General features: G+C 38.6%; 1 protein-coding gene across 1 annotated transcript; it reads right to left on the bottom strand.

The window, feature by feature from the left end:
* Positions 1-21,667: 21,667 nt before the first annotated feature.
* Positions 21,668-23,764, bottom strand: LOC140016476 (uncharacterized). The gene is made up of 3 exons (XM_072070000.1): positions 22,960-23,764; positions 22,028-22,233; positions 21,668-21,931 (listed from the first exon to the last, which is right to left on the bottom strand). The coding sequence occupies exons 1-3, from the start codon at positions 23,762-23,764 to the stop codon at positions 21,668-21,670; spliced, it is 1,275 nt and encodes a 424-aa protein (XP_071926101.1).
* Between the last annotated feature and the right edge of the window lie 3,162 nt (positions 23,765-26,926).

Here is a 26,926-nt window from a genome sequence, read left to right as displayed (position 1 = left end):
CACAAGGGTCGGCAATTGGACTGATGCAAGGGCAAGAGAATGTAGAGGGTAACCAAGTGGCTACTGCCATCAATAGGATGACTGATATCCTTGAATGCTTAGTTGAGAGACAGGGTCCAGGACCACTTAACCAACCTGGGGGACAGGATAGAGGGGAAGATGGAGCCTTGAAGAGGTTCCTGAAATTTAACCCGCCTAAGTTCACTGGTAAACCTGATCCTGAGGTCGCGGAGAATTGGCTCGAGAGGATGACCAACATATTCGCCGCCTTAGACTATACCGAAAATAGGCGAGTGAATTTTACTGCTTTCCAATTTGAGGGAGTAGCACGTGCTTGGTGGGACTTCATAAAGGGAAAGTAGGCGAGACCCCAAACCCCTTGGACTTGGGAGAATTTCTCAAGGGAATTTAATGAGAAATTTCTTCCGCCTCTGATTCAAGAGAAGCGAGAGGATGAGTTTATAAAATTGAGACAAGGAACTCTTAGTGTCGCGGAGTATGAGGGGAAGTTTACTAAACTTTCTAAGTACGCTCCCGAATTGGTGATTAATGAGCGAAAAAGGATAAGACGTTTTATACAAGGACTTAATGTAGAAATCCAGGAGGGCTTGGCTGCAGCTCAAATCTCTACATTTTCTGAGGCACTAGAGAAAGCGCAAAGAGTCGAGAGTTCAAGAATGCAAGTTAGGGACTTTTACAATAAGAAAAGAAACTTTTCTAGTCCTACTTCTGGACAAGCTAGTAAGAGTACCCCACATTCTAAAAGGGAAAAAGGAATGGGAGGAGTGGAGATACCTAGTACAAAAAGGGGGACTCAAAATAGATAAGGTCACAATGGATGGGGTCAACTGAGAGGAACACCTTCTAGTGGTTCGGCAGTGACACCTCAAGTTAATTGTGGTTACTGTGGTAAATCAAATCACTCGGAGAATGACTGTTAGAGAAAATCTGGGAAGTGTTTGTTCTGTGGTAGTGCCGAGCACCAGCTCGCGACTTGTCCAAATAAGCTGAAGGTAGGAGGTAGCACCCAATGGCCAGAAAAGTCAACCTCTAAGCAGACCAGTGCTGGGGGAAATCGACCTAAGGTACCTGCTAGTGTTTACGCACTGGACCATCAACAGATACCCGATGTGACTGAGGTGGTTGAAAGTATGATCCCTATTTTTCACCGTTTAGCTAAGGTCTTAATTGATTAGGGTGCAACACATTCTTTTGTAAACTCTAATTTTATGGGTGGAATAGACTTGAAACCAATTAAATTACCATATGATTTGGAAGTTAGGACGCCTACTGGGGAATCAAAGTTCGATTGCTAATTGGATGAATAGAAATTGTGAAATATGGATCTGAGAGTGTAAGTTAGTGATTGATTTGAAGAGCATAACTATTAAGGGAATGACATTATCCTAGATGTGAATTTCGAGAACGAAATTCTTTTAAGCAGGGGAGGATGTGAGGACCAGAAAAATTTTCTTATTTTTATCGAATATTATTGATTTATTTAAATATTTATTCACCCGTTTTCTCCGAATAACTTATTCCAACCATTTTAAGTCCATTCGTATGGAACAATGTCTCTCTTATATTCTAAAAATATCCCGTTAGCAAATTTAATTTTTCGGAAGTTCGTTTAAGTGAAGAATAATGAGTATACGTGTTTCGAGGTGATACTTTAACCGAGAGTACAATTATTTTGGAGAATTAAGAATGATCACTAGTAGATTGAGAAAAGTTAATTGAGCAAGTAGAGGTGAATGAGTTCTAATTAAGTTACCCAGTGTTCGCGTCGAAGGTTTTCGAAAATCACACCGCGCGGCAAATTGGAGACTTGAGGATTCAATGTGTGAGTACTCATGGTTTATTTCTAAGATAACTATTTTGGACTAGGAAGAGGGCTTCGTTCCACGGTTTCTTGGAGCTTCAAGGTGACCAAAATTTCTGAGTTTCATCCCCCAAGAGGTAGTGAATGATCTAACCTTCTAAACTTGATTTTGTAAGTTAGATTGGACTTGGAAGCTTGTAGCTTCATGTGGGTAACTTTGGTTGGTTAAAAATCATATGAGTGGGTTCTATGAACTCCCACAATGGACTTGTTGGACTGATACGATGATTTTGGATATTATTTGTGTTGATGAAGTGTTAAACTAGTGGATGTAAGTTGAAAAAGTAGAAGGAAAACAAAAGGAAACCAAAGGGAGGAAAGAGCCGATTCTGCCCTGTTGTTACAGAGGTTTTGGTTCAATTTTTTTGTGGTTAAATTGCCTTGATTTTGATGTAGATATGCTGTATAGGTTGTATGGAAAGTTTCAACCAAAAATCACTTGATTTGGTTGGGTAAAAGTTGCACTTTCGAAAATCTTTCAAACCTGGAAAACGTGTACAGAGGTACTTTGGCAGCAAACTTTGAACAAACATAACTCTTTTTTTCGATGTCAAAATTGAGTGCTGCTTGTGGCATTTGAAACTATACACCTTCAGTTTTCTAACGGTATAAAATTCATCCCCTGATTCGACTTGAGTGAGCCATACGAGTTCTTCAAAGTTACCTGTCCTGTTTTGTTACTCTGCTAGAGAGTCAATGAGCTGCTAGGATTTGTTGCTTGAATTCGAGCTAGCTATGATCTAAATTTCAAAATGATTTCTTCTGAGAAATTGTATCCCTATAAATTTAGTTTCCAACGGCACCAACCATGCCAAATTTCAAGTTGAATTGATTGAGTTATGGCCAAATTACAGACCTGCACCAGAGATAGAAAACCCTAATTTTGGGCTAGCCGATGGCTTAGCTTGAATTGGGACTTGTTATTTTAAAACTTTTGGTGTTAATCACTTACCAAATGTATCTTGGATGTTTCTTAGACCTTTTCTTCATAAATGAATGATGTTTGAGATGATTTCATTGGCCAAATATTTGAAAACAGAAAATGGAAGCTTGAAGACAGATTTGTCTTCGGATTCCCTTGAACTTTGGTAGTTTAGTTAACTACCTTTCCTTGTGAATTTTCCAGTGAAATTTGACAGAGGAGTAGCCGTCATATGTTAGTATAATCATACTGAATTTGGTGCCATTCCAAGTCTATTTCGATGCCCAACTGAAGTCCCAAATTTCATGTTTCAAATCTGGAAAATTGCCCAATGGTCTTCATTTTGAACCAATTTGAGCTGCTATATCTTGGCGCTCAAAACTCTGATTCGTGTTCCATTTATTGTGTTTTAAACCTTGATTGTATCTCTAATTGAGTTTCAAATTTGAAAGGCTAGTTCACATTCTGTGAATTTTGCCAAATTTCCAAAATTTGCAAAAAATCAACCCTGAATCTGTCTTGGGAGTACAAGTCAGCAACTTCAAGCCAAAATTTAAGTGTCTTCCACTTAGAATCATGGAAAAGTGTCTTCTAAGAGCTTTTAGTACTTCAGAACTAGTTTTCAACGGTATCAAGTTTTTCAATTTTGAACCTACTAAGAGTGAGATATGATTTTTCAAAGAATGCACCTCAAATCTGAAATTTTCAAACTTGATGGGAATTGAGTTTTGGAGACTCTTCCCTATCCTCCAATACTAATTGACCATTTTGGACTTGTCTTCATGAAGGTAATCAGTTTTTCCTTGTGTTATTAAAAACCACTTTCGAACATTAAATTTTGAGCAATTAACGCTCATTTCATGATATTCTCTAAGATTATACAAGTGTGCAATCTTCTTTGATAATTGGGGTTTCTAAGTGATAGTGTGTAATAGATAATTATTGTTTGCCCAGGGATTAAAGGGGACCTTCGAGAGGACCTCACAACGGACGCTTAAGTACTTGAATTGTGCAACACACCCTCTTATTTTGATAGGTGAGTGTCAAGTGTATGTGAACTTGTTACGTGCTTAATTGTTATTAGTAATTGGAGATTTTGAAAATGTTGAGTCGAGTGCGTACTTTACCGCACTCATTCTCATTTGAATGAATAATGATTGAATGGATTGACATGTATTGAATGGATTGAATGAAATGAAATCGTATGCTATAGCTGCATTCGTCGTTGGAGTGAATCTCCTCGACTCATAACTGAACTGAACTGAACTAAATTAGGGATGCCCAAACTCATAGGCTGACCTTGGACTCGAGTCGGCATGGGTTTGGTCGGGAACCTTGGTGAGCCGTGGGAATGAAATTATAAGCTTAATTTATTGGAGAGATCTTGGTTGGCCTACTCGTGCAGTAGCGCCTTTAACGTAGTTCGGGCCCGGTGGGGGGTTGTAAGGTGGAACGACCTGTGAAGTAAAGTGGAGTTCTACGGATTTAAAAAAATACCAACCCGAGTGACAGAGTGTCATCGTGGGAAGGTATTTAATCGAGGTTGGCAAAGCAAGTGGAAATTAGCTCCTGAGAGCTACCATATCCTTGAATTGTTTATGTTTAAATTTCACTTGAATTGTTAATTACTCGAATATTATTGTTTGACCTGTTGGATGGAATTGCCACTTGGACAACGTGTTTGCATGTGTGTTCTTGGCCTCACGAGCAATCATTCACCCCGTAGATTTGTTTTCCTGAATAGGAACGGACTTGGAGTGAAACTCGAAGAAACCATTGGGATGTACTTTTGTGTTAGGGTTTCAAATTTAATCGAGTAGACATCTTCTGGCAGCGGTATATTTTAGAAAATTAATGTATTTTGAAGTTGTGATGTAAGATTGAATATTTATATATAAAACTATCTGCATTTTCTTACTTTATCTTTGTCGTTTTAGTTATCATTGTATTAAACTTGAACGAGAATTGTACCGAATCCTGGCGAGAGTTAGGCAGGCGTCCTGCCGATACCCTTTGATTCGCCTTAGGGAGAAGTAGGGGCGTCACTCTTTCACATGCAAGAAATATAACCCAAGTAAATCTTGAATAGTCATCAACAACCACAAAGGAGTACTTCTTACCACCCTAACCAACAATTTGTGCTGGACCAAACAAATCATGATACAAAAGTTCCAAAGGTCTGGAGATAGAAACACAATTTTTGGATTTAAAAGAGATCTTGGTTTGTTTTCCAAATTAGCAAGTATCACAAATCTTATCCTTTTCAAATTTGATTTTTGAAAAACCTCTAATTTGATTTTTGAAAAACCTTTTCAAATTTGATTTTTGAAAGATCCTTCTTTTGAGATCTCATTTAACAAATCCATATTGAAATGACAAAATCTTTAATGTTATAATCAAGGATCTTCACTTGAAACTTTAAGACATTTGAACTTACTAGAATCGATTTTTCAAGAAAGACAACATAGATGTTATTGTATCTTTTTCCTTTGAAAATCACATTGAAATTAGGATTAAGAACCAAACATTCATACTTTTTAAACAATGCATAACGGTTTCTATCACCTTATTAGCTAACACTCAATAAGTTATAACCCAAATTATCAATCAAAATCACATTAGAGTAAAAATCTCACAATTTTTACCAATATCTCCTACTCCAATAGTCTTAACTTTTATGTCATCTCCAAATGTCACTTTTTCACTACTCTTTGACTTGTGTTTGGCAATTTGGGATGGATCACCGGTCATATGCCTTGAACATCCACTATCAATTTATCACTTAAACTCCTTTGTGGTGTTCTTCAAACGAACATATACAAGAGATCAAGAGATAACTTTTGGCGCCTATTTATTTGTGGGTTCTTGAGAGTTAGTGCAATCTCTAACAACCCATATGGATTTCATGCCCTTTCTCATTTTTTTTAAATAACTATGACTTTTCATATGTACATATTTGTAACAATAATTACAAATCACATTAGTGTCCAGTGCACAAGTAGGTTTGATAAATCTAACTTCTTTTTTTCTAAGAAGGGTAAATTCATTTTCACCAAGAAGAGGTTTTCTTTCTTCGATTTTAGAAAACTTTTGTTTTTCACCTTGAAGAAACTCATGTCAATTATCCATTCTATTCTTCAAATTATTTTGTTCCTTCTTAAGTTTTTCACAAAGTCTTACTTTTTCATCAAACTTCTTTGGCAAATCTACATCAATCTTGGCCTTTTTCAAATCAATGTTCTCCTCCTTCAAATTTTTATTTTTTGAAAAAGTTTCGAGTTTTCACAAAGTAAAGCATTGATTTTGATGTTCAACTCCTTATTCTTAGCATAAGAATCTATTGAACTTTCATGTAATTTCTAAACAAAAGATTCAAGGTTTTCATCATATTCATCATCATTTTCAAGAGTAGAATTGTTTGAAGATACATTTTCATCACCTATGGCCATGAAGGGTCATTTGTGTCGATTCTTCTTCTTCTTCTATCTCTCCATCAGAGTTGCATTTATTCCATATTAATTGAAAATTGTTAAATTTTTGTCTCCTTTCTCTTTTTCCTTCCTTTTGTTTCTTCATGGGACATTCGTGAGTGTCAAGTCATTGTCATCAATGTCAATATCTTCACCATCCAAAGAGAATGAATCATTTTTCTCTTGAGAAGTTTTTAGTGCAATGCTCTTCTTTATTCTTGCATTCTCTTCTTCTTGAACTTTGGATTTAAGTTTTAATTTACAAGAGGTTAGAGAATTAATAAGTGATTCAATAGACATGGTGTTCAAACCTTTTGCCTCCTCTATGGCAGTCATCTTATTTTTTCAATCTTTAAATAGGGCATTCAAAATCTTCCTATTTTTCTCTCTCAAGGTGTATTCGTTGCCTAACGCCTCTAGATCCTTAATGGTATCATTAAATTTACAATACATCTTGTCTATATTCTCATGAGGTTCCATCTTAAAAGATTCATATTTAGTGACCAAAAGAGAATTCTTTTGCTATCTAACATTGTCACTACGCTCATGGATTTCTTTCAACTTATCCAAATCCCTTTTACCGATTTACAACCCTTAACTCTTGTAGACTCATTGGCATCAAGGTCATTGTACAAGACATTTGTGGCTTTAGCATTTAATGTGAGATTGGTCTTGTCTTGGACGATCAACTCACGCCTAGTTTTGACTGTTAACCAATCGGTGGTCTCATTTTCAATGGTGGATTCATAGTGACCTTCATTCACTATATACCATAATTCAATATCTATTGATTGCAAGAAAATTTTCGTTCTTTCTTTCCAACTTACACAATTTACTCCATTAAACATAGGAGGTCTAGTGATGGATTGATCCTCTAAGGACAAGGCATTATTGGTTGCCATGGATCACTCCTAAGCCAATTGAGCTTAGCCTTTAGGAGACCAAATTTTGATATTAATTGTAAAGTTCCAAGGCACCTTAAGAGGGCGGTGAATTAGGTTGATTAAAAACTTAACTTGGTTTAAAGCAGATAAGACAATTTAAATTTATCAAGTGTTTGTAAATGATCAACCACTTGTATGAATGATAATCAATTAAGATCAAGTAGGAAATAGCAAAGGACGATTAAGCAAATAAATAAGAGATAAAGAACAAACCGAATGGACTACCAAGTTCCACACAATTTGAAGTCCAATTCATCAATAAAGAGCTTTTTCAATTTGATGAAATTACACCAAGATTGTGTGAGGACTCATGTTTTTATTTCTAAAATAATAATTTTTTATGATTAATTACCCTAGTATTAGTTACTTATATTATTATTACAAGAATTTCTTTTAAATTTCGTTTTATCGCGCGCGAATCGGAAGTTCGCATTTTTCGCGTCAAATCGATCCGATGGAGATTTAAGAAATTTATTCTAAACTACTAAGAGTGAATAGTTATAGTGTTAAAGGAAATACATTAGAGGTTTAGTGCACAAGTGAAACAACCCCGAGAGAAAACGGATACGAAACACGCATGCGTACTATTCATAGTTGATTTTTGCTAAATTTTAACCACAAAGCACTCAAGCTTCTCCAAGAAGCTTTATTCATCAGCCATACTCTCTCTCCTCACCTCCATAGCCAGCTGAAACACTCCAAGGGAAAAGAAGGAAAGAAAACCTCTTCTTATCTTGCTCAAATCTTGCACCAAAACACCATCCAATCTTCTAACTATTTGGAGATTTACTTAATCTTGGTGGTGGACTTCATCTTGCGGTTTTCTTGGGAGAATTTCAGTCCAAATTTTTGGTTTCAACACAAGCTAAGTGTGACGGCCCCACCTCTCTCTAGGGCGTACCCCAGAGTTCAGCGGGTCGCCTGCCCGGCTCTCGCCGGGATTCAGTCGTTCCTTAATCAAATCCAGAATAAATCACAAGAATAAATAGGACAGCAATCCAAATTTAAAACGGAACTTATATACATTGCTATCTCAAAAGGAAGTACAGCCATCAAATGTACAAAGGTTCTCACTTCACCATACAACCAGCCCGTGCCAAGCACTAGGGCGAGAACCATTACAAAAGAAACAAAAGACCTAGACTAGGTTAGTCTATGCTCTTATCCTGCTCGCCGTCCCCTGTTAAGGAAAACAAAACTAAAGGGGTGAGCTAAAAGCTCAGTGAGGTTCCGAACAGCTAATCAAACAATCAATTCAACACATTAAACATGTAGTATCAATAATTCAAGAAACATTTACAATGGAAAGCAATAGTAACATTCATTAAAAGGATACGGGCTCACATGGAGCTATTCGTTCTTTCGTTCGTTCCCCTGACATTTCCCCTTATTCCTCCAATTATTTGAAATTTCCTTTTTGAGAAATAAAACCCTCGTGCCTTCGTTCGTTCATTCATCCCTTTCCGGACATTGACCGGACTCCACCCATCCGGACGTTGACCGGACTCCACCCATCCGGACGTAGCTGGACTACAAGGTAATACTTGAGTATACCAAATTCACCCAGGGTCACCATATTGCCCGACCGAATCCGCTTCTGGCTCGAGTCGATCGGTAACGAAGGGCAGGGCCCAATTCAGCCAAAAGGCTTACATCATGCGCAACTAATGTTTCCATCATTAAATCATTGAAAATTTCACGTTTCATTAAGGTCGAGCGCGATAAAGTACACGCTCGCCTAGAAAACTCGTTTTAGAAATCCTTGAAAACACTTAACACATTATCAAACAACAACAACAAGTCATGAAGTCAAGGAGAATATAACAAACAAGGAACACTCACCTAGTTATGCAAAATAACGTGCAAAATATCCTTCCGGATATTACCCTTAGTCACCAATGAAACCTAAGGTTGAACAAGAAAACATATTACAGTTTATCGAGCAAAACATTTAAGGGAAACAAAGAAACTGGACTAATTAGGAGTAAAACGTGTAAAGATGACTTTCAAGTAAGAAGAGGGTTGTTTGAACTCAAGGATGAAAAATCATGTTTTAAAATGGAAAACCGGTCATGGTATTGGCCAAATAGAAATCTAGCCCTCAAGCGAAAATTTGGGCAGCACGCCCTTTGTGTTTACCTAATTTTCCAGCCATTTTGGCTTCATTATTTTTCCTCAGCCAATCCCAAAGTCATACATATCATAAATTCAAGTCAATAGCCATTCCATAGGCTCATAACATCATAAGAACAAGAATCAAAGTAATAACAAGTGCGGAAATACAATCTAGCAAAAGACAGATTTGATGCGTGGTTGCGGAAATAACACAACCGAGGCTACGCTTATCAGATTGAGGCGTAACTTATGCCGTTTCGAAGCTAAGACACAGGGCTACAATGTTCATGAAGATCACTTAGTCCAGTCTCCAATGAAACCTAGTCAAATCCTCAATTTATAGAACCCAAATCCAACTAGTCGGCTATCTAACCGCACTGCACTGGAATGGTCATATCTCCGGCTACCACGGTCCATTTAGGGTGTTCTTGTAGGCGTTGGAAAGCTTAAACAGAGTACTAAAACTTTCATGTTTTGGAAAAAAGCTAAATCAGCATGTATCCTAGTGAACAAACATGATAAACTGGATGAACTGACGAAAATGGAACATTGGAAATTTCCTAAAACAGTGAGGGTATTTTGGTCTTTTCATGGGCTACGTTGCTCCAATTGAGTTGAAATTTTGCAGGTACCTCTAAAATGTTATTCCCTACAACTCTCATGTTTTAAGCCAAGGCCAATTCGGCCTCTAACATAGGGCAATAAAAACGGGCAGAATAGGATGAAAATTTCCAGAAATCTGAAATCTTTTGGTTTCAATGATAGTTTTCTTAATTTCTTGCTACACTTGCTACCAAAACCCCCTATATAACCTTATATACAATATATACTAACTATACAACAAGTTTAGGCAGAAATTAATCAAACTCTAACTTACATATTTCATCCAAAAATCACCACAACAACTTGCATCACTTGTAATCAAACCCAAAACATGGACTATTTAACATCTTAAACAAGAATAAAAGGATCAAAGCCATAGATCAGATTTTATACCTAAAAAAGAAGGCTTGCAAGAGTGATCCTCCACTATTTCTTGAAGTTTTTGGTTCCCTTAGCTTCCCAAGCTTCCAAACTTACAATCAATCGGTTTAGAATTCGATTTTAGCACTTGGTTGGTGTAAATCAAGAAGAAATTTGTTTTCTCTTGCTCTCCCTTTCTCTCTCTCTTGCTTGGCCAAGACCAGAAAAAATGAAGAAGAAAGATAGATGAAGTGAAGGATAAAAAGGCAAGAAAAAAAATTAATTAAGGAGCCATGAGGTGGTGACACTTGGCGCCACCAAAGCCATGCAAATTTTTCTCTCTCTCCCTTACATTTTTGGCCACAAATTTCAGTCAAAGGCAGCTGGAAATGAAGGGATATTTTGCTCAAATATCAATGAACTCATGTGGTAAGAAAGTGGTGGTCCAATGGTGTGTTCAATCGGTAGTGTGCGGTACACGTCGGTTCACACCGTTTTTCTTTAAAACACCCGTACTAGGGTTTTTACTTCCTATTCACTAACCTTATATCATTGCTCCTAATCACATATTATTTCTCACTTAAAAGTCACTTTTAATCACCAAATTTGATCCTTGCTCCGTACCGAAAAATCATTCGGCGAAAATCGCGAAAACCCTAATTTGCTCCAATTTTGAAAACGAAGAGTGAAACCCTACTTTCTAGGTTCATTTGCACTTATTGGAGAATGATTGGGTAGTAGGGCTATAATAAAGGAATAATTTCTAAATAAAAAGGCATTTTTGAGAAAAATATAAGAAATTTGCGAGTCCTCACACTAAGAGGTAGTCTTCATCCATCCATGAAACTTTCCATTTTCTTCAAAGATTGGAGCTTTATTTGCAAGGGTTTGCTACCCTAAGCATGGATTAGGTAGATGACTTGAGGAATCTATTTTTATTGCTTTAAATGTTAGGCTAGCAGTCTTGTGGTGACCTCTAGGTAGCGGGCTTGAGGTGTAAATGCTTGATTGTGGTTGTTATGTGTGTAGATGAAAAGATTATGGTTAGAAACGACGGAAAAATCGAAGGAAGATTGCATTTGGGTGATGGCCGAATCTGTCCTATTTTTTCTGTGCATTTATTTCAAATTTTTGATGCTCAAATGATTGTGAAACTGATGTAGATATGTTGCATATGATGTGTAAAAATTTCTACCAAAAATCATTTGAATTAGTTGAGCAAAACTTGAAATTTCGAAATGTGAAGAAACCTGAAAAATGTGTTCGGACAGCTTGAACAGTGTCCTTTTGATCGCACATATAATTTTGTACAGATGTTGAAATCGAGTGCTATTTGTGGCATTTGGAACTAGACATTTGTAGTTTTCCAACGGTATAAAATTCACTTTCTTGTTCGAAATGAATGAGCCGTAGTGAGTCGGCAAAATTGCTGTCCTGTTCTGTTGGCCTATCTGAGAGAAAGGTAGAAGCAACATTTTTGTGGCTCTATTTTCTCTCACTTATGAATCAATTTTTGTGACCCCCCCACTTCTCCCTAAGGCGAACCAAAGGATATCCGCAGGACGCCTGCCCAATTCGCGCTAGGACTCACTACAATCCATAATTCAAAAGTTCGGAATACTTCAAATAACTTCAATACATAATTAAAGTACTCGAAAATATCTCACACTTACAATTAATCAGGTCTCAAGCTTAAAACAACCCAAAAGAATATTTACTACTGCCACATGCTGTAATACAATTTAAAGTCTTCAAAAGAAAGCAATCTAATACTATTCACGAGCACTCTTAGTCTCGAACCCTGTTAAAGAAACCCAAAACGTGGGATGAGCTACACAGCCCAGTGAGATTCCAAGACACTCTAGCAGTTCTAATAAATCAAGTAATTGAGCATACTGCAAGTATGGTTCAAGGTTGCACATTGGCATATTAACATGAGACAATAATCATTGTACGAGTAATTTGAGCATATCACAGGTATGGTACATTTTGCATGAAACGGTTATCATTATGTAAAATAAACACACATTGAAGGATACGGTGTTCCATTGGAACCATTTCGGTCAACTGCACCTTATAACTTCCGGTCCCCACAGTACTGTCTGGCCATTGCCTTATCCCTCCAGTGGTAATACTCGAGTATACCGAAACAGTGGCCCAGGGTTCCAACCTACCCGACCGAGCCCAGTCCTGGCTCGAGTAGGTTAGTAACCAAGGGCAGGACTCAAATTCAGCTTAGAGCTTACAACATGCACAAGTAATCAAGTAAATCGACGAACGGTAAAATTTATTCTTTTGGTAGGTCGAGTGAGATAAAGTACACACTCACCTTAAAATGGTGGACAATTTCATATGAGCAATTATTAGCATCAATTAACACATAAACACGTAGGCAATTACACTACCAATTACACTCGGAATGGCACCAAATTTGGCATTATTACACTACCATATAATGGCTATTCCTCTGTCGAATTTCATAAAAAAATACATACTGAAAGTCGGTTAACAAAGTCACAAAAGTTTCTAAATTTTCAAGGCAAAGCTGCCTTATGCTACCATTTCCCTTTTCTAAATCATTTGGCTAATGAAATATTTTCAAACATGGTTCACTTGTGTAGACAATATCTAAGTAACATTCAAGATACATTTTCTTAGGTAATTAACACAAATAATTTCTAAATAACAAGTCCCAAGTCAAGATTGGCCATTCGGCTAAGAGAAAAGGAAAAGTTTTCCAGATTTGAAGAGTAATTTCGGGACATCATTTGCATATCAAAATGGTCTTAAAATATCACCAAATTACCTCCGTATGAGGACCACTCCTCTATCAAATTTCATTTGAAATTTCACACGGAAAGGTAGTTAACTAAACCATCAAAGTTCAAGAAATTTCCCAAGGCAAAACTGTCTTCTAGCTCTTCTTCCCTTTTAAACATTTTGTCCAATGCAACCAACCCAAATCTGGTTTATTTGTGAAACAATGCCCAAGGAACATCTAATATAAAGTTTGGTAGATGTTGGACATCAAAGTTTCCAAAACAACAAGTCCCAAATCAAGCTAGGCCATTTAACTAGTCAAAAGAGGATTTTTACTCACTGCATCAGTTTCGAAATATGGCCACAACTCACTCAATTCAACTTGGAATTGAGAATGGTTAGTGGCGTTGAAAACTAGATTCATAAAGCTACAATTTGTCAGAAGAAATCATTTTCAAAATCCATCCATAAACAGCTCATTCGTGAGCATCAATTTGCAACTCGTGTGCTGCCTTCCAGGAAGCAATGAAACAGGACAGTGGATTTCAAACGAATGGTTTGGCTCACTCAAATAGAACCAGGACATGAATTTTATACAGTTAGAAATCTAGGAATGTCTAGTTTCCAGTGCCGCAAACGAAACTCGATTCCGACATCGGAGTAAAAAGATTTAGCCGAAACAAATACACTGCCTGGGTGAATACGGGATAAATTTCCAGATTGCTAAGCTTTCGTAAATCCAACATTTGGGTGACCAAATCAAGTTATGTTTCAATGGAAATTTTTACACAACCAATATAACATGTAAAAAATATAATCAAGCCATTAGAACCTCAAAATTTTGCACAAAAGTGGTCAGACAAGGCAGGGGTAAAACGGTCACTTTTGCTCCAAGCACCTCCTTTGATTTTCTACCAACAATATAACATTAATCCACTAATTTAAGCACTAAGCCACCATTAATTTCATCATCAATCATCGAATCAGTCCTTCTATCAAAAGTGGGAGTTCATAGAGCCCACACAACAAAAATCCAACATAAACAAGTTACCCACATGCATGCTTGAGCTAAGATGTGCAATAGAACTTCCATAACTTAAGATTATTAAGGTTGGTCGTCCATTACCTCCCTTGATGAACTAGACAGAAATTTCGGCCCCTTAGATGCTCAAGAAAACCGTGGATAGCAGCCCTCTTTCCTAGCTTGATGTGTTCTCCAAGTGCTTAGTTAAGTACGGCTGAAATTTGAGGTGAATTGGAGGGAGATTTGGTGAAGGAAATGAAGAAATTTTAAAGAGCTCTTGCGTTGTTTTTCTCTCTTTGTTAGCCGGCCAGATGAGGGAGCAAGAGAGAGATTGTGGTCTGAAATGAGGCTTCCAAAGGAAGCTTAATGACTAAGGATTGGGTGCACAAAAGTCAACCGCAAAAAGTGCGCGCACGCACGCGTTTTGTGCTCGATTCCTCTTAAGTTTGTTGCACTAGTGCACTAAACCTCTAATGCACTTATTTTCATATAAATATTATTCACTCTTACTTGCCCCTAACTAAGGGTCTAAAGTCCCTCAATTAAATCGCGCGTGTGAAAACGCGTATTTCCAATTTAAGCGCGATAATGTAAAATCTCTAAGAAATTCTTATAACGATAATATTACTAACTAATATTTAAGCACTTAAACATAAAAATATCTATTTTGAGACTAATGTACAAGTCTTTAATTTTTCAAGCTTATTGTATCCTCGATTCCATTATTTACTCTAATCGCGTATTCACTATTTTCACTTAACGAGCCTTCGGAAATTAAATTTTGAAACGAGGCACTCTAAAAATATAAGTAAGTCATAGATCAATGTAATTAGGTCTAAAAAGGTTAGAAAATAATAATCGGAGCAATTGGCCATATAAATAATTAAATGAGCTAGAAATAGGAATTTAAAATAAGTAAATTTGTGACATAATTTTGAAAACTACTTGTTCTGATGAAATGTAGTCTTATGATTCTAGTTTTCAACACTACCAACCATTCACAACTCCAAGTTGTATGGGGTGAGATATGGTCCAATTTCCAAACTGCGACAAAACTGGAAAACCCTTCTTTTGGGCTGGCCGACTGGTTTAGTTGTTTTTGAGAGGTTTTATATTGAAATTTTGATGTCAACCAACTATAAATTGCTTATGAAATATTTCTTGGACTTTGGTTTCACAAATTAACCAAAATGAGATTGATTTCATGGTGCAAAGTGTTTGAAAAGTGAAAGAAAACAAGAAGACAGATTTGTCTTGGAAATTTCTTGAATTTTGGTAGTTTTGTTAACTACCTTCCCGTACGAGTTTTTATGTGAAATTTGGTAAAAGAGTATCCCTCATATGCAAGTTGAAATGTACCAAATTTGGTGTCATTTTAAGATCATTTCGATATGCAAATGATGTGCCAAAATTGTTCTTCAAACCTGAAAAATTTACTGAACTGTCTTTGATTTTGGCCAACTTTGAGCTACTATAATTTGGTACTCAAAACTCTGAATTTAGTTCCGGTTATTGTGTTTGAAACCTTGATTGAAAATTTTATTGTGCTACAAATTTCAGAGGCTAGTTCACTTCCTGTGAATTTTGCCAAATTTTCAAACTTTGCTGAAAAACATGATTGAAATTGTCTTGTATGCTCAAGTCAACCAGTTTGAGCTGAAATTTGAATGTCTTCCGTTTTGAATCTTGGAAAAGTTTCTTCTAGAACTTTTAGTACTTTGAATCAAGATTCCAATAGTATAAAGTTTTCCAATTTTGGACCTATTGACTGTAAGTTCTGATTTTTCTAAGTTTGGCGTTCAAAACTGAAATTTTTCGACTCGATAGGAAATGAGTTTTTGGAAAACTCTTCCCTATCCTTTGATATTGATTGACCGTTTTAAACTTGATTTCATGAAGGAAATCAGTTTTTCCTTGTGTTATTAAACCACACTTTTGAGTCTCGAGTTACGAGTAATTAAGGCTCTTTTTCATGATATTTTCTTAGTATTGTACAAGTGTACAATCTTCCTTGTTAACAAGGGGTTTATAAGTGATAATGTGATAGTAAATTATTATTTACTCAGGCGCTCAAGAGGATCTCGAAGGGGACACCTAAAAGTTGTTTGAGCACTTACTCCCTATTTTGATTGGTGAGTGTCAAGTGCATGATTTATTGCAATTATGTGAATTGTTTCCTATGGACTGAATGGTTTATGACTATTGAGTTGAGTGTGTACTTTATCGCACTCATTCTCTTTTAACTGATTGAACAACTGAATTGAATTGCTTGTAACTGAATTGTAACTGAACTGCTTGCATGTCATTGGAGTGAATCTCCTCGACTTATAATTGAACTGCTTGCATGTCGTTGGAGTGAATCTCCTTGACCTATAACTGAACTGAACTGAACTGAACTGAACTGGAGGACGCTGAAATCTCAATTGGCCGACTTTGAGACTCGAGCCAACAAGGGCTTGGTCAAGGAGCTTGGTGAACCATGAGATAACTGTAAGTTTGATCTATTGAGAGATCTTGCTTGGCCTACTCGCGTAGTAGTGCCTTTTATAGAAATTCGGGTCCGGTGTGGTATATGTTGGACAGAATTGACATGTAAGTAGAGTTCTACGAACTTAAATGCCAACCCGGTTGACGGAGTGTCACGCGGGAAGGTTTTTTTTTATCGAGGCTTGGCAAAACTAGTGAAAATTAGTTCCTGAGAGCTCCTGTATCCTCATTGAATGTATTTATTTGAAAATTGTGAATTACTTGAATGTTACAGCTTTAATTCTTGCTTAAATGCCATTGTTACTTGAGCTATGTGTTTTGCATGTTTTTTTGGCCTCACGAGCATCCGCTCACCCCGTTAGATTTGTTTTCCTTAACAGGAGCTGAAATGGAAAGAATTATGGAGAAACTTACTTGAAGGCTCTTTTGGCTAGAATTTTGGAATGTATTTGTCTAGACATCTTTTGGGAAGTTGTATATTTTGAAAAGTGGATGTATTTTAAACTTGTGATGTAAGATTGAATATTTATGTATGGAAGCGACTTCGCTTTCTTACTTTGTCTCGTCTTATTAGTTATTATTGGTACTAAACTTGAACTGGAATTGTATTGAGTCCTGGCGACAGTTGAACAGGCATCCCACGGATACCCTTGGGTTCGCCTTAGGGAGAAGTAGGGGCGTCACAGATTGTACAAGGAGAGATCACCTTTTACTTACCCCAAGCACACTTTGGTTAAGCCAAAAGGTTCTACTACAAGTTTTGTAAACCCTCACTAAGCTACTCACTTGAGTACTCACTCAGAATTGAAAAGCTACAATCTTCACCTCACACTAAGCTACAAGTGTATGAAATATGCACCAATTCTTGCTATGAATTTTGTGAGGACTTGAAAATTTGCTTATATTTTCTTATAATCCTCTTTTATTTTGAATAAGTTAATTTATAATTCCTTTTACTACTAATTTACTCCCTCAATAGTTGTAACAAATAATCGAATTGAGAGTTTTACTTTTACTTTTATAGTTAAATTAAGTTAGGGTTTTTATGCATTTTGGTAGTGTGATCAGTTGGTGAGGTGTGTGTACTAAAATTGGAGGATAAGAGAGAGTATTAAGTAAAAAGAAGTGTGATATGAACGGCACCAATCATGTGATGCAACCCGTACAAAAAGGCTTGGATCTAGAAGGTAGAGACTCACGTTGAAGACGACGAACGCAGCGGATCACCTAAACCCGTTGATCACGTGGTCAACGAACCTCGGTATTTGTAGAAGACGCCACAATCTAGCGTGGTCCTAGATTGATAAGTCGATTGAATACCCAAAATATAGATCTAAGATATTCAAGGTGCTTCAATGAAACTCTTGAGAGAACTCTCAATTGTAATTTTATTAATCATCAAAAACTGAGTGTAAACAACGACTTAAGGCTATTTGTAGCCGTAACCAAAACCTATCAAAGCTTGTAAACGTTGAAGGAAAGGCGGCCAGCGTAGGGACTACAAAGGTGGCCCACATGGCCTAGCCTATGGCCAAAGACTAACAACGACTAAGGTCCAACCCATAGGCGTGTTGGATCTCTTTATTACATTCTACTAACTGATAATGGACCATGGGCCCGTGGCCGAATCTTGGGTAGCTAATCCTCTTGAATGGCCGCGAGTAAGATGACATATCTAGTTTCGTTGAGGCCCTCAATAGCCTTTGGCTCTCCACTGGACGCTCGGGCTGCCCGAACCAATATTTGTAGTGCTTCATTTAATTTCTTTGCGCGGGCTCGTGTCATGGGCCCCAATGGCACCTTCATTTGCTCCACTTGGATAGCCCTCTCGACCTCCTCATCAAAGTGTGTGATTAGAAGTGCTAAAAATAAGTTAGTGGATCATACGTTAAAACAAAAGTACAAGAGAGTTCAGAAAGTAGGCTTGGACCGACGTACGCCGTTTGTTACCGGTTGAGTACATCACTTGAGCAATACTTTCTTACCTTAATCTACTTGATTTAATTTCATTTAATCCTCCCTAAATTAACCCTAAAGCCAGCCGAAATTATTGACTAAGAAAAGGAAAGAAAAGAAAAAAAAAGAGGAAAAACTTGGCCTTGCCAAGTGTCAATGATCCAAGACAAGTTTGACCAAGACAACTTTCTTCCTTCTTATCTTTCTTTTGGACCAATTTTGCTTCATTTCTTTCTTGTCTTGGCTGAACCTTAGGAGAGGAAAAGAGAGGTTAAAAACTTCCATTTCCACCTTGATTCTTGCCTTGTTTAAGTTAAAATCACAAAACTAAACCAAACAAACTAGCACTAAGGAAGCAAGGAAGCTTGTAGTGGAGAATTTTTGGAGAAGAAGCCTTGGTTTTTCACTTTTTTCAAGGGGTTGAAGGTATAAGATGAACAACATCCTTTCTCTTTCTTATTCTTGTAAGTTACGGTGAAAATGGCTTGACTTTGGAATTTTATGGATGATAATCTAGATTTGGTGAAGATTGGTTGTGACGACCCCACCTCCCCCTAAGGCGTACCAAAGGGTTCGGCGGACCGCCTGCCCAACTCTCACCAAGACTCACTCACTCACTCGTATCACGTGCATACATCCATGGACTATAAATAACATCCACAATTCAAGCTTAGAATTTACATTGAAGAAAATCAAGGTACAAAGCCTTAATATACTCAAACTGGTTCAAAGTGTATACAATCCAAATACAAAACATTCTATTCGAGAAATAGCGCGAGTACAAGTCAAAAGTCAAAAGTCAAAACAACTAGACTACGCTAGCCTTTACACGTCTCACGCCTCGCTCGTACCCCTGTAAGGAAAACAACACTAACGGAGTGAGCCAAAACTCAGTGAAATTCCAAATATCAAATTGGTCATCAAACAAAGTAATAGCAGATGTATAGTGAAATAGCGAGCAAACAAGTCAAATCAAGGAAATAATACTTCAAGTAGTCAAGAAATATATGGATCATGTTCACATGTAAGGATACAGAGGCTCATGTCTCAGCTCCATCCCAGCTTGATCAATTAGTAGTTGACACTCCGTTAACTTTCAAGTAATAACTATTCCAGAAATAATACCCCACTTCACGCCAGTCTCCGTCCACCACTCAACCCTCTTTTCCGGGCCCGCACGCTACACGAAACACGGGTGGTACTACTCGAGTATACCGTTTAGCCGAGGAGATAACACTCCACTCGACATAACTAGTTGCCCAGAGTTCGTTATCTAATCGACCAGGCTCTTGCCGGCTCGACTCGATTAACTAGCCACAGGGTTTCTGGAATTCCAGGAAGGATATAACTCATGTACATGTATAGCGAATCAAGCGCAATCAATAAACAAGAACAAGTCATATTAGGGCAAGTGCGGTAAAGTACACCCTTACTCTATCATTCATTCATCATGTAATAATGTAGGTCAAGTAGGAAACACATGTATTAAGTGCAATCGGATATTTGGAAGTACTCACCAAAATGTAGTGCCTCAAGTATTCACGTTCAGTTATACTCCAGGTTTGGAGTTCAGATCTGCGATAAAATTCAATTTGAGAACTTTGGAACATGACTAAGATTCGAAACTTAAACGTTTCGTTCAATAAGAATCAAATAATTGAAATTCATTTGGGAAATATTCGTGAAACAGTTGCTCGCTTTTCAAACTAAAAAATTTGGTAACATGTTTGCTTGGTAATAACTTTTGAGTCGAATTTATAGTGATTAAACATAGTCAAATGGATGAACTGTCTAACGGATCACTGAAAGCATCCTAGGGCAGTGAGGGTATTTTGGTCTTTTTATAGGCTATACTGCTCCGATTGCCCTGAAAGTTTGTAGGCAACTATAAAATATCATTTTCTACAACTTTTATGTTTTGTACTAAGCCTAATTCGGCCTCTAACATCACGAACTGGAACCGGACAGAACAGGGCTACAATTTTCCAGAAATCTGAAATTTTCGGTTTCAAAGGAAACTTTCTTCATTTCTTGCTTCAATCACTACCAAATCCCCTTATATAAACTTAGATACAACATATATTAACCATACAGCAAGTATAGGCAGCAATCCTTCAAACCCTAACTTATATAACTAAAAAAAAACATACACTATCTACCCAAATCATGATAATAGCTATCATCCACCACAAATTTAAGGTGCTAAGCCAATTTAAACAAGATCAAGAGTAAAAAATGGGGAAGTCAGCATCATTACCTTGCTAAAGTGACTACCAAAAGCAACCCTAGCTTTTTCTCTCAAAATTTCACCAACACACCACTAGTTAAACACTCAAGGAAGGTTTTAATCGGTTTAGTTTTTTGTTTCCTCACTTGGATGATTCAATTTCAAGATGAAATGGTGAAGCTCTCCCTTGGGTTTTTCTCTCTCTCTCTCTCTCTCTCTCTCTCGGCCAAACAGCAGAAAAAAATGAGGAAGAAAGGTAGCCCAAGGTGATAAGAAGGCAAGACAAGTTGTCTTGGTCAAGGCCAATAGATGGCCGACAAGTGTCCTCACCAACCTCCACTCATTTTTTTTTCTTTTCCTTGCCATTTTGGTCCAAATTTTTGGTCAAATCCAGCTGGAATTGAGGGGATATTTTGCTCAAATATCAATGAGCTCATAGGGTAAGAAAGTAGTAATCAAGTGGTGTGTTCAATCGGTAGTGCACGGTACCCGTCGGTTCGCAACGTTTTTCCTTAAATCACACTTACTTTTTTACTTCCTATTCACTAACTTTTTATCATTGCTCCTAATCACCTATTATTTCTCACCTAAAAGTCACTTTTAAGCACCAAATTTGATCCTTGCTCCGTACCGGATAATTACACTACGGATACACGTGAAAACCCTAACTTACTCTAACTTGAAAACGAAAAGTGAAACCCTACTTTCTAGATTCATTTGCACTTATTGTGGAATGATTGGGTAGTAGGGCTATAATAAATGAATAATTTTCAAAAAAAAATGGCATTTTTGAGAAAAATATAAGGAATTTGCTAGTTCTCACACTCTCTCTCCCTTAAAAGAATTTCGACCTCGAAATTCATACCTTTCGTCGTGAACAGGTCAGGATATTTCTCTTGCATGTCTTTTTCTAGTTCTCAGGTTGCTTCTTCCACTTCGTGATGTTTCCATAGAACCTTTACTAATGAAATCTGCTTGCTTCTCAGGTTCTTCACCTTCCGATCCAATATTTGAACGGGTCGTTCTTCATAGGTTAAGGACTCGTCGAGTTCAACATCTTCAGGTGGTAAAATGTGAGTCGGACCCGGATGGTATTTCTTAAGCAGAGAAACATGGAAAATGTCATGGATCCGAGACAAACTAACTGGTAATTCAAGTCTGTAAGCCACCTTTCCTATTCGCTGAAGTACATTGAAAGGTCCTATGTATCTTGGTTACAACTTTTTCCCTTTTCCTGCTCTAATCTTTCCTTTTAATGGGGTAATCCGAAGAAATACCTTATCCCCTATCTCAAACTCCAAATCCTTCCTCCGATGATCGGCATAACTTTTCTGTCGGCTTTGGGCTGTTTGAAGTCTCTGGCGGATCACCTTTACCCTTTCATAGGTTTCCTCAACCCATGGTATTGTAGCCGGATCTATAATCTTTCTTTCTCCTACTTCATCCCAATGGATTGGGGATCGACATCGTCGTCCATACAAGGCTTCATACGGGGCCATTTGAATAGAGAAATGATAACTATTGTTATATGCAAATTCAACCAAGGTTAAGTATTGACTCCAACTTCCTCCAAAATCCACAATACAGGCTCTCAGCATATCCTCAAGAGTTTGAATAGTTCTCTCAGATTGTCCATCCGTTTGTGGGTGATATGTTGTACTATAGTTCAACTTAGTTCCTAGAGCCTCTTGCAATTTCTGCCAGAATCGGAATACAAATCTAGGGTCTCTATCGGATACAATGCTTACTGGTACCCCGTGTAATCTTACCACTTCATCCATATAAAGTTTAGCAAGTTTCTTCAAAGAATATTTCATATTTACTGGCAGAAAATGTGCATTCTTAGTTAATCGATCCACTATTACCCAAATCGCATCATGCCCCTTTTGTGTTCGTGGCAACCCTGATACAAAATCCATCGTTATGTGCTCCCATTTCCATTCAGGCATCTCTAAAGGCTGTAACAGACCTGACGGTTTTTTATGCTTAGCTTTCACTTGTTGGCACGTAAGACATCTTTGTACAAACTGGGCAATTTCCGCCTTCATATTTTCCCACCAATACAGACTTTTGAAATCTTGGTACATTTTATTATTCCCTGGGTGCACCGTATACCTAGAGCGGTATGATTCCTCCAAAATCTTCCTCTTTAACTGCTCATCCCTAGGTATGACGACCCGATTTCGGAACCTTAAGATTCCATCAGGACCTAGGTTAAAGTTAGGCAATTCCCCTTTCTTCACTTTTTCCACCCACTTTTGCACCATTGGGTCTTTCACTTGGCCCTCTTTGATCCGATCCAACAGTGTCGACTTCATCTCAATATTTCCAAAAATCACCTTTTTCGGTTCCAGACGAGGTTTCCACTCACATACATTTTCCAACAAGTTCCACTCTCTCACCATGGAACTTGCTAGCTGAGCCTTTCGACTCAAAGCATCGGCTACAACGTTGGCCTTTCCAGGATGATAGTTAATCGTATAATCGTAATCTTCTAAGAATTCCACCCACCGACGTTGTCTTAGATTTAGCTCCTTCGGAGAAAATAGATACTTAAGGCTCTTATGATTCGTATATATCTCGAAAGTCACACCGTATAGATAATGTCGCCACTTTTTCAAGGCAAACACAACAGCTGCAAGCTCCAAGTCATGGGTTGGATAGTTCTGCTCATGAGGTTTTAACTTTCGAGACACATAGGCAATCACATTCCTATTTTGCATCAACACGCACCCTAACCCCTCTTTTGAAGCATCGGTATAAACCGTGTAGCTATCGTTCCCATTGGGCAAAACTAACACTGGAGCCCTAGTCAATTGTTTCTTAAGCTCTTGGAAACTACCCTCACACTTAATATCCCAAATGTACTGTCCTTGTTTCTTGGTCAAGTTAGTCAAAGGTCCCGCAATTCTTGAGAAGTTCTTTATAAATCGGCGATAGTACCCTGCTAGACCTAGAAAACTTCGCACCTCTGTGGGATTTTCTGGCCGCTTCCATTTGGCTACAGCTTCCATTTTCACCGAGTCTACAGCAAGCCCATCTTTCGAAATTATACGACCTAGGAACGCCACTTTTTCCAACCAAAATTCTTTAGCGAACAATTGGTGCTCTCTTAGGGTTTGCAGCACTATTCGCAAGTGCTATTCATGCTTCTCCCTTGACTTCGAATATACTAGGATATCATCAATGAACACCACCACAAACCTATCCAAGTAAGGTTTAAACACTCGATGCATTAAATTCATGAATGCCGCCTGGGCATTGGTTAAACCAAAAGACATTACCGCAAACTGAAAATGGCCATACCGAGTGTTAAACGCCATTTTTTGTACATCCTCCTTTCTGATTCTCAACTGGTAGTACCCCCTGTCGGAGATCCAATTTCGAAAACACCACAGCCCCTTGTAACTAATCAAACAACTCATCAATGTGGGGTAGATGATATTTATTCTTAATAGTTACTGCATTCAACCCTCGATAATCAATGCACAATCTTAAACACCCGTCCTTCTTTTTAACAAATAGCACTGGAGCTTCCCATGGTGACTCGCTCTCATGTATGAACTCTCGTTCTAGCAAATCCTGCAATTGCACCTTTAATTCCTTAAGCTCAGCAGGTGCCATTCGATAAGGAATTTTTGAAATAGGAGTAGTTCCGGATACTAGATCAATCTTAAATTCAATCTCCCTTTCGGGTGGCAGTGACCCCAACTCCTCCGAAAATACGTCCGGGTATTCATTGATCACCGGCATGTCTTCCAACTTAATCTTTTCTCCCGGAGTGTTAACTAGAAAAGCTAGGTAACCACGTGCCCCCAGACTAAGCAATTTCCTAGCCCTTATTCCCGAAATGAGCGTAGATGAGGCTAACATATCCCTTACGTCTAACTTCAAAGTTGCCTCACCTGGTATACAAAACTCTACTACCTTCATCCTACAATCTACCCGAGCATGGTAATGAGCTAGCCAATCCATACCTAGAATGACATCGTACCCCCTAATGGCTAGACTAATGAGGTCAACTACCAACTTCCGTTCACCAACCCAAATATCACAATTTCTGTACACCTCATTTGCAAGCAAAATTTGATTACCCGTAGGTGTTTTTACTTCTAAGTCATAAGGTAGTCTTTCAACTTTCATGTCAATTTCAAATATAAATGTAGGGTTAACGAAAAAATGAGTAGCACTGGGATCTATCAAAATTTTGGCTAACCGGTGAAAATAGGGATCGTACCTTCTACTACCTCCGTTGGTTCAGGCACGGATTGTTGGTCCAGCGAATACACTCTGGCCGGTACCCTCGACCTGGTCCCTCCAACATTGGTCGGCTTTGGGTTTGACCTGGCAGTCGACTGAGTATCACTAATCAACGGACAGTTGACTATCTGGTGTTCCACACTTCCACATCTTAGGCACTTCCGAGTCTTTCTCTAGCATTCATCCTCTGTGTAGTTCGGTTTTCCACAATATCCGCATGTTACTCGGGGAGTGGAGGTCTGGCCTCCCTGTGGAATTCCTCTACCTTACCCCCTACCACTTTGGCCTCCACTCTGGGCACCTCCTTTCTGAGCACCTCCTCTAGATGCACTCAAAAACCGTCCACCTTTAGCCCCACGACCGGACTTGGCAGGTGGCATGCTCCGATCACTCCGCACTGACCCTTGGCCTCCACTAGGTACCCCATTCCGTTTAGCGTGAAAATTTCTCACATGTGCCCTGACAGTCTCTATCCTTTGGGCCTTCTCCAACACCTCCGTAAACGTATTAATTTGGGCTGCCGTCAAGGCCTCTTGTAACTCCACATTAAGTCATTGCACGAATCTCCATACTCTTCTTTGCTCCGTAGCGATCAGTTCAGGAGCAAATTTTGACAGTTTCGTAAACTGAGTCTCATACTCAGCTACACTAGAAGTTTTCTGTCGGAGCTTGATAAACTCGTCCTCTCTATTCTCCTGGACGATAGGCGGAATGTATTTCTCGTTAAACTCCCGTACAAAATTTAACCAAGTCCATGCAGTTCCTTCTCTCTCCCATTTGGCCCTCACTACATTCCATCAAACTCTAGCTGGCCTCTCGAACTGGAAAACAACGAATTATACTTGCCTCTCCTCTGTATAATTTAAGGCGGCAAAGATATTAATCATGGCCTCCAGCCATTTCTCGGCTCCATCCGGGTCTGGTCCTCCCAAGAACTTAGGTGGAGAGAATTTTTGGAATCTCTCTATGGCCCTATCTTGCCCATTATCGGGATCCCTAGGTTGATTTACAGGGGCTTGACCCTGTTGTTCCACTAAACAGGCCAAAATATTAGTCATCTGCTGGATGGCAGTTGCCACTTGATCTCCCCCTGCAGCCTGGGGTTCAAGTTGTGGCTCAATCATTGCCTCTCTCTCCTCTCTCGGTTCTGGCACCGGTTCCTACGCTTGTCTACCCCCACGGCCCCGACTAGGACCGCGTCCTCGGTTAGTTCCCCTAGTTTGACTTCTTCTACCCTCCATATTTCGGATTTAAGCAACTATAAATATATAAACAAAGTAAGGTATGGCTCGTATAACTCGTTGCAAAAAGATAACCAGAAGCAATAAAACACATAGCAAATAGGTACTTTATATATACATAACAAACAAGTCACATATACATGCCAACTTAGGCAAATCAAAGGCTATACTAGCCAAGGAACATAGACCAAAAGAAACCCTATTTACAACCACCGTGACACGTCAAAGTCAAAAACAAAAGAAAACGTGTCGTCTTACTATGTTCCTAACTATCCCACAAAAGAAACCTCCTCAACTCTAACAAGTCGTCTGGCTAGATGCCGACCCAACCGACTCCGAGGATGCACTCAGCTCCTCCTCTGGGTCCTCTTCAGGATCCTCATCCGGATCCTCCTCAGGAGCACCAGGAACCTCAGGGGCTACAGGCGCTTGATCCTCCTCGGCCAAGTCCTGTATCACATCCTCCACCAGTGCCTCGCACTCGGTCAGGATATGGCCGGTCCGGTCTCTGATATCTTCAACTATTCGCATGAGGCGTCCAGTCGTCGCCTGAGCCTGCTCGATGAAAGCATCCGTCTGCTGCTACTCCTCCAACACCGAGGCCTCCAGCTCTCGGATCCTGGCTCCCTAGACTCGGATAGTAGCTTGGAGACGCTCAATCTCCGACTGGCACCT

The sequence above is a fragment of the Coffea arabica genome, chromosome 11c, assembly GCF_036785885.1.
Source record: "Coffea arabica cultivar ET-39 chromosome 11c, Coffea Arabica ET-39 HiFi, whole genome shotgun sequence".
NCBI lineage: Eukaryota > Viridiplantae > Streptophyta > Magnoliopsida > Gentianales > Rubiaceae > Coffea > Coffea arabica.
This window is presented reverse-complemented; position numbering and strand designations above follow the sequence as displayed.

What these genes read in the sequence shown, in the direction of transcription:
- LOC140016476 (XM_072070000.1), bottom strand. Translation starts at nt 23,764, where the DNA reads ATGGAAGCTGTAGCCAAATGGAAGCGGCCAGAAAATCCCACAGAGGTG. An exon ending in ATTGCCTAACTTTAACCTAG is followed by an intron (nt 22,234 to 22,959) that starts GTCCTGATGGAA and finishes CCCCGTATGAAG; the next exon opens with CCTTGTATGGACGACGATGT. An exon ending in AGTTTGAGATAGGGGATAAG is followed by an intron (nt 21,932 to 22,027) that starts GTATTTCTTCGG and finishes AATGTACTTCAG; the next exon opens with CGAATAGGAAAGGTGGCTTA.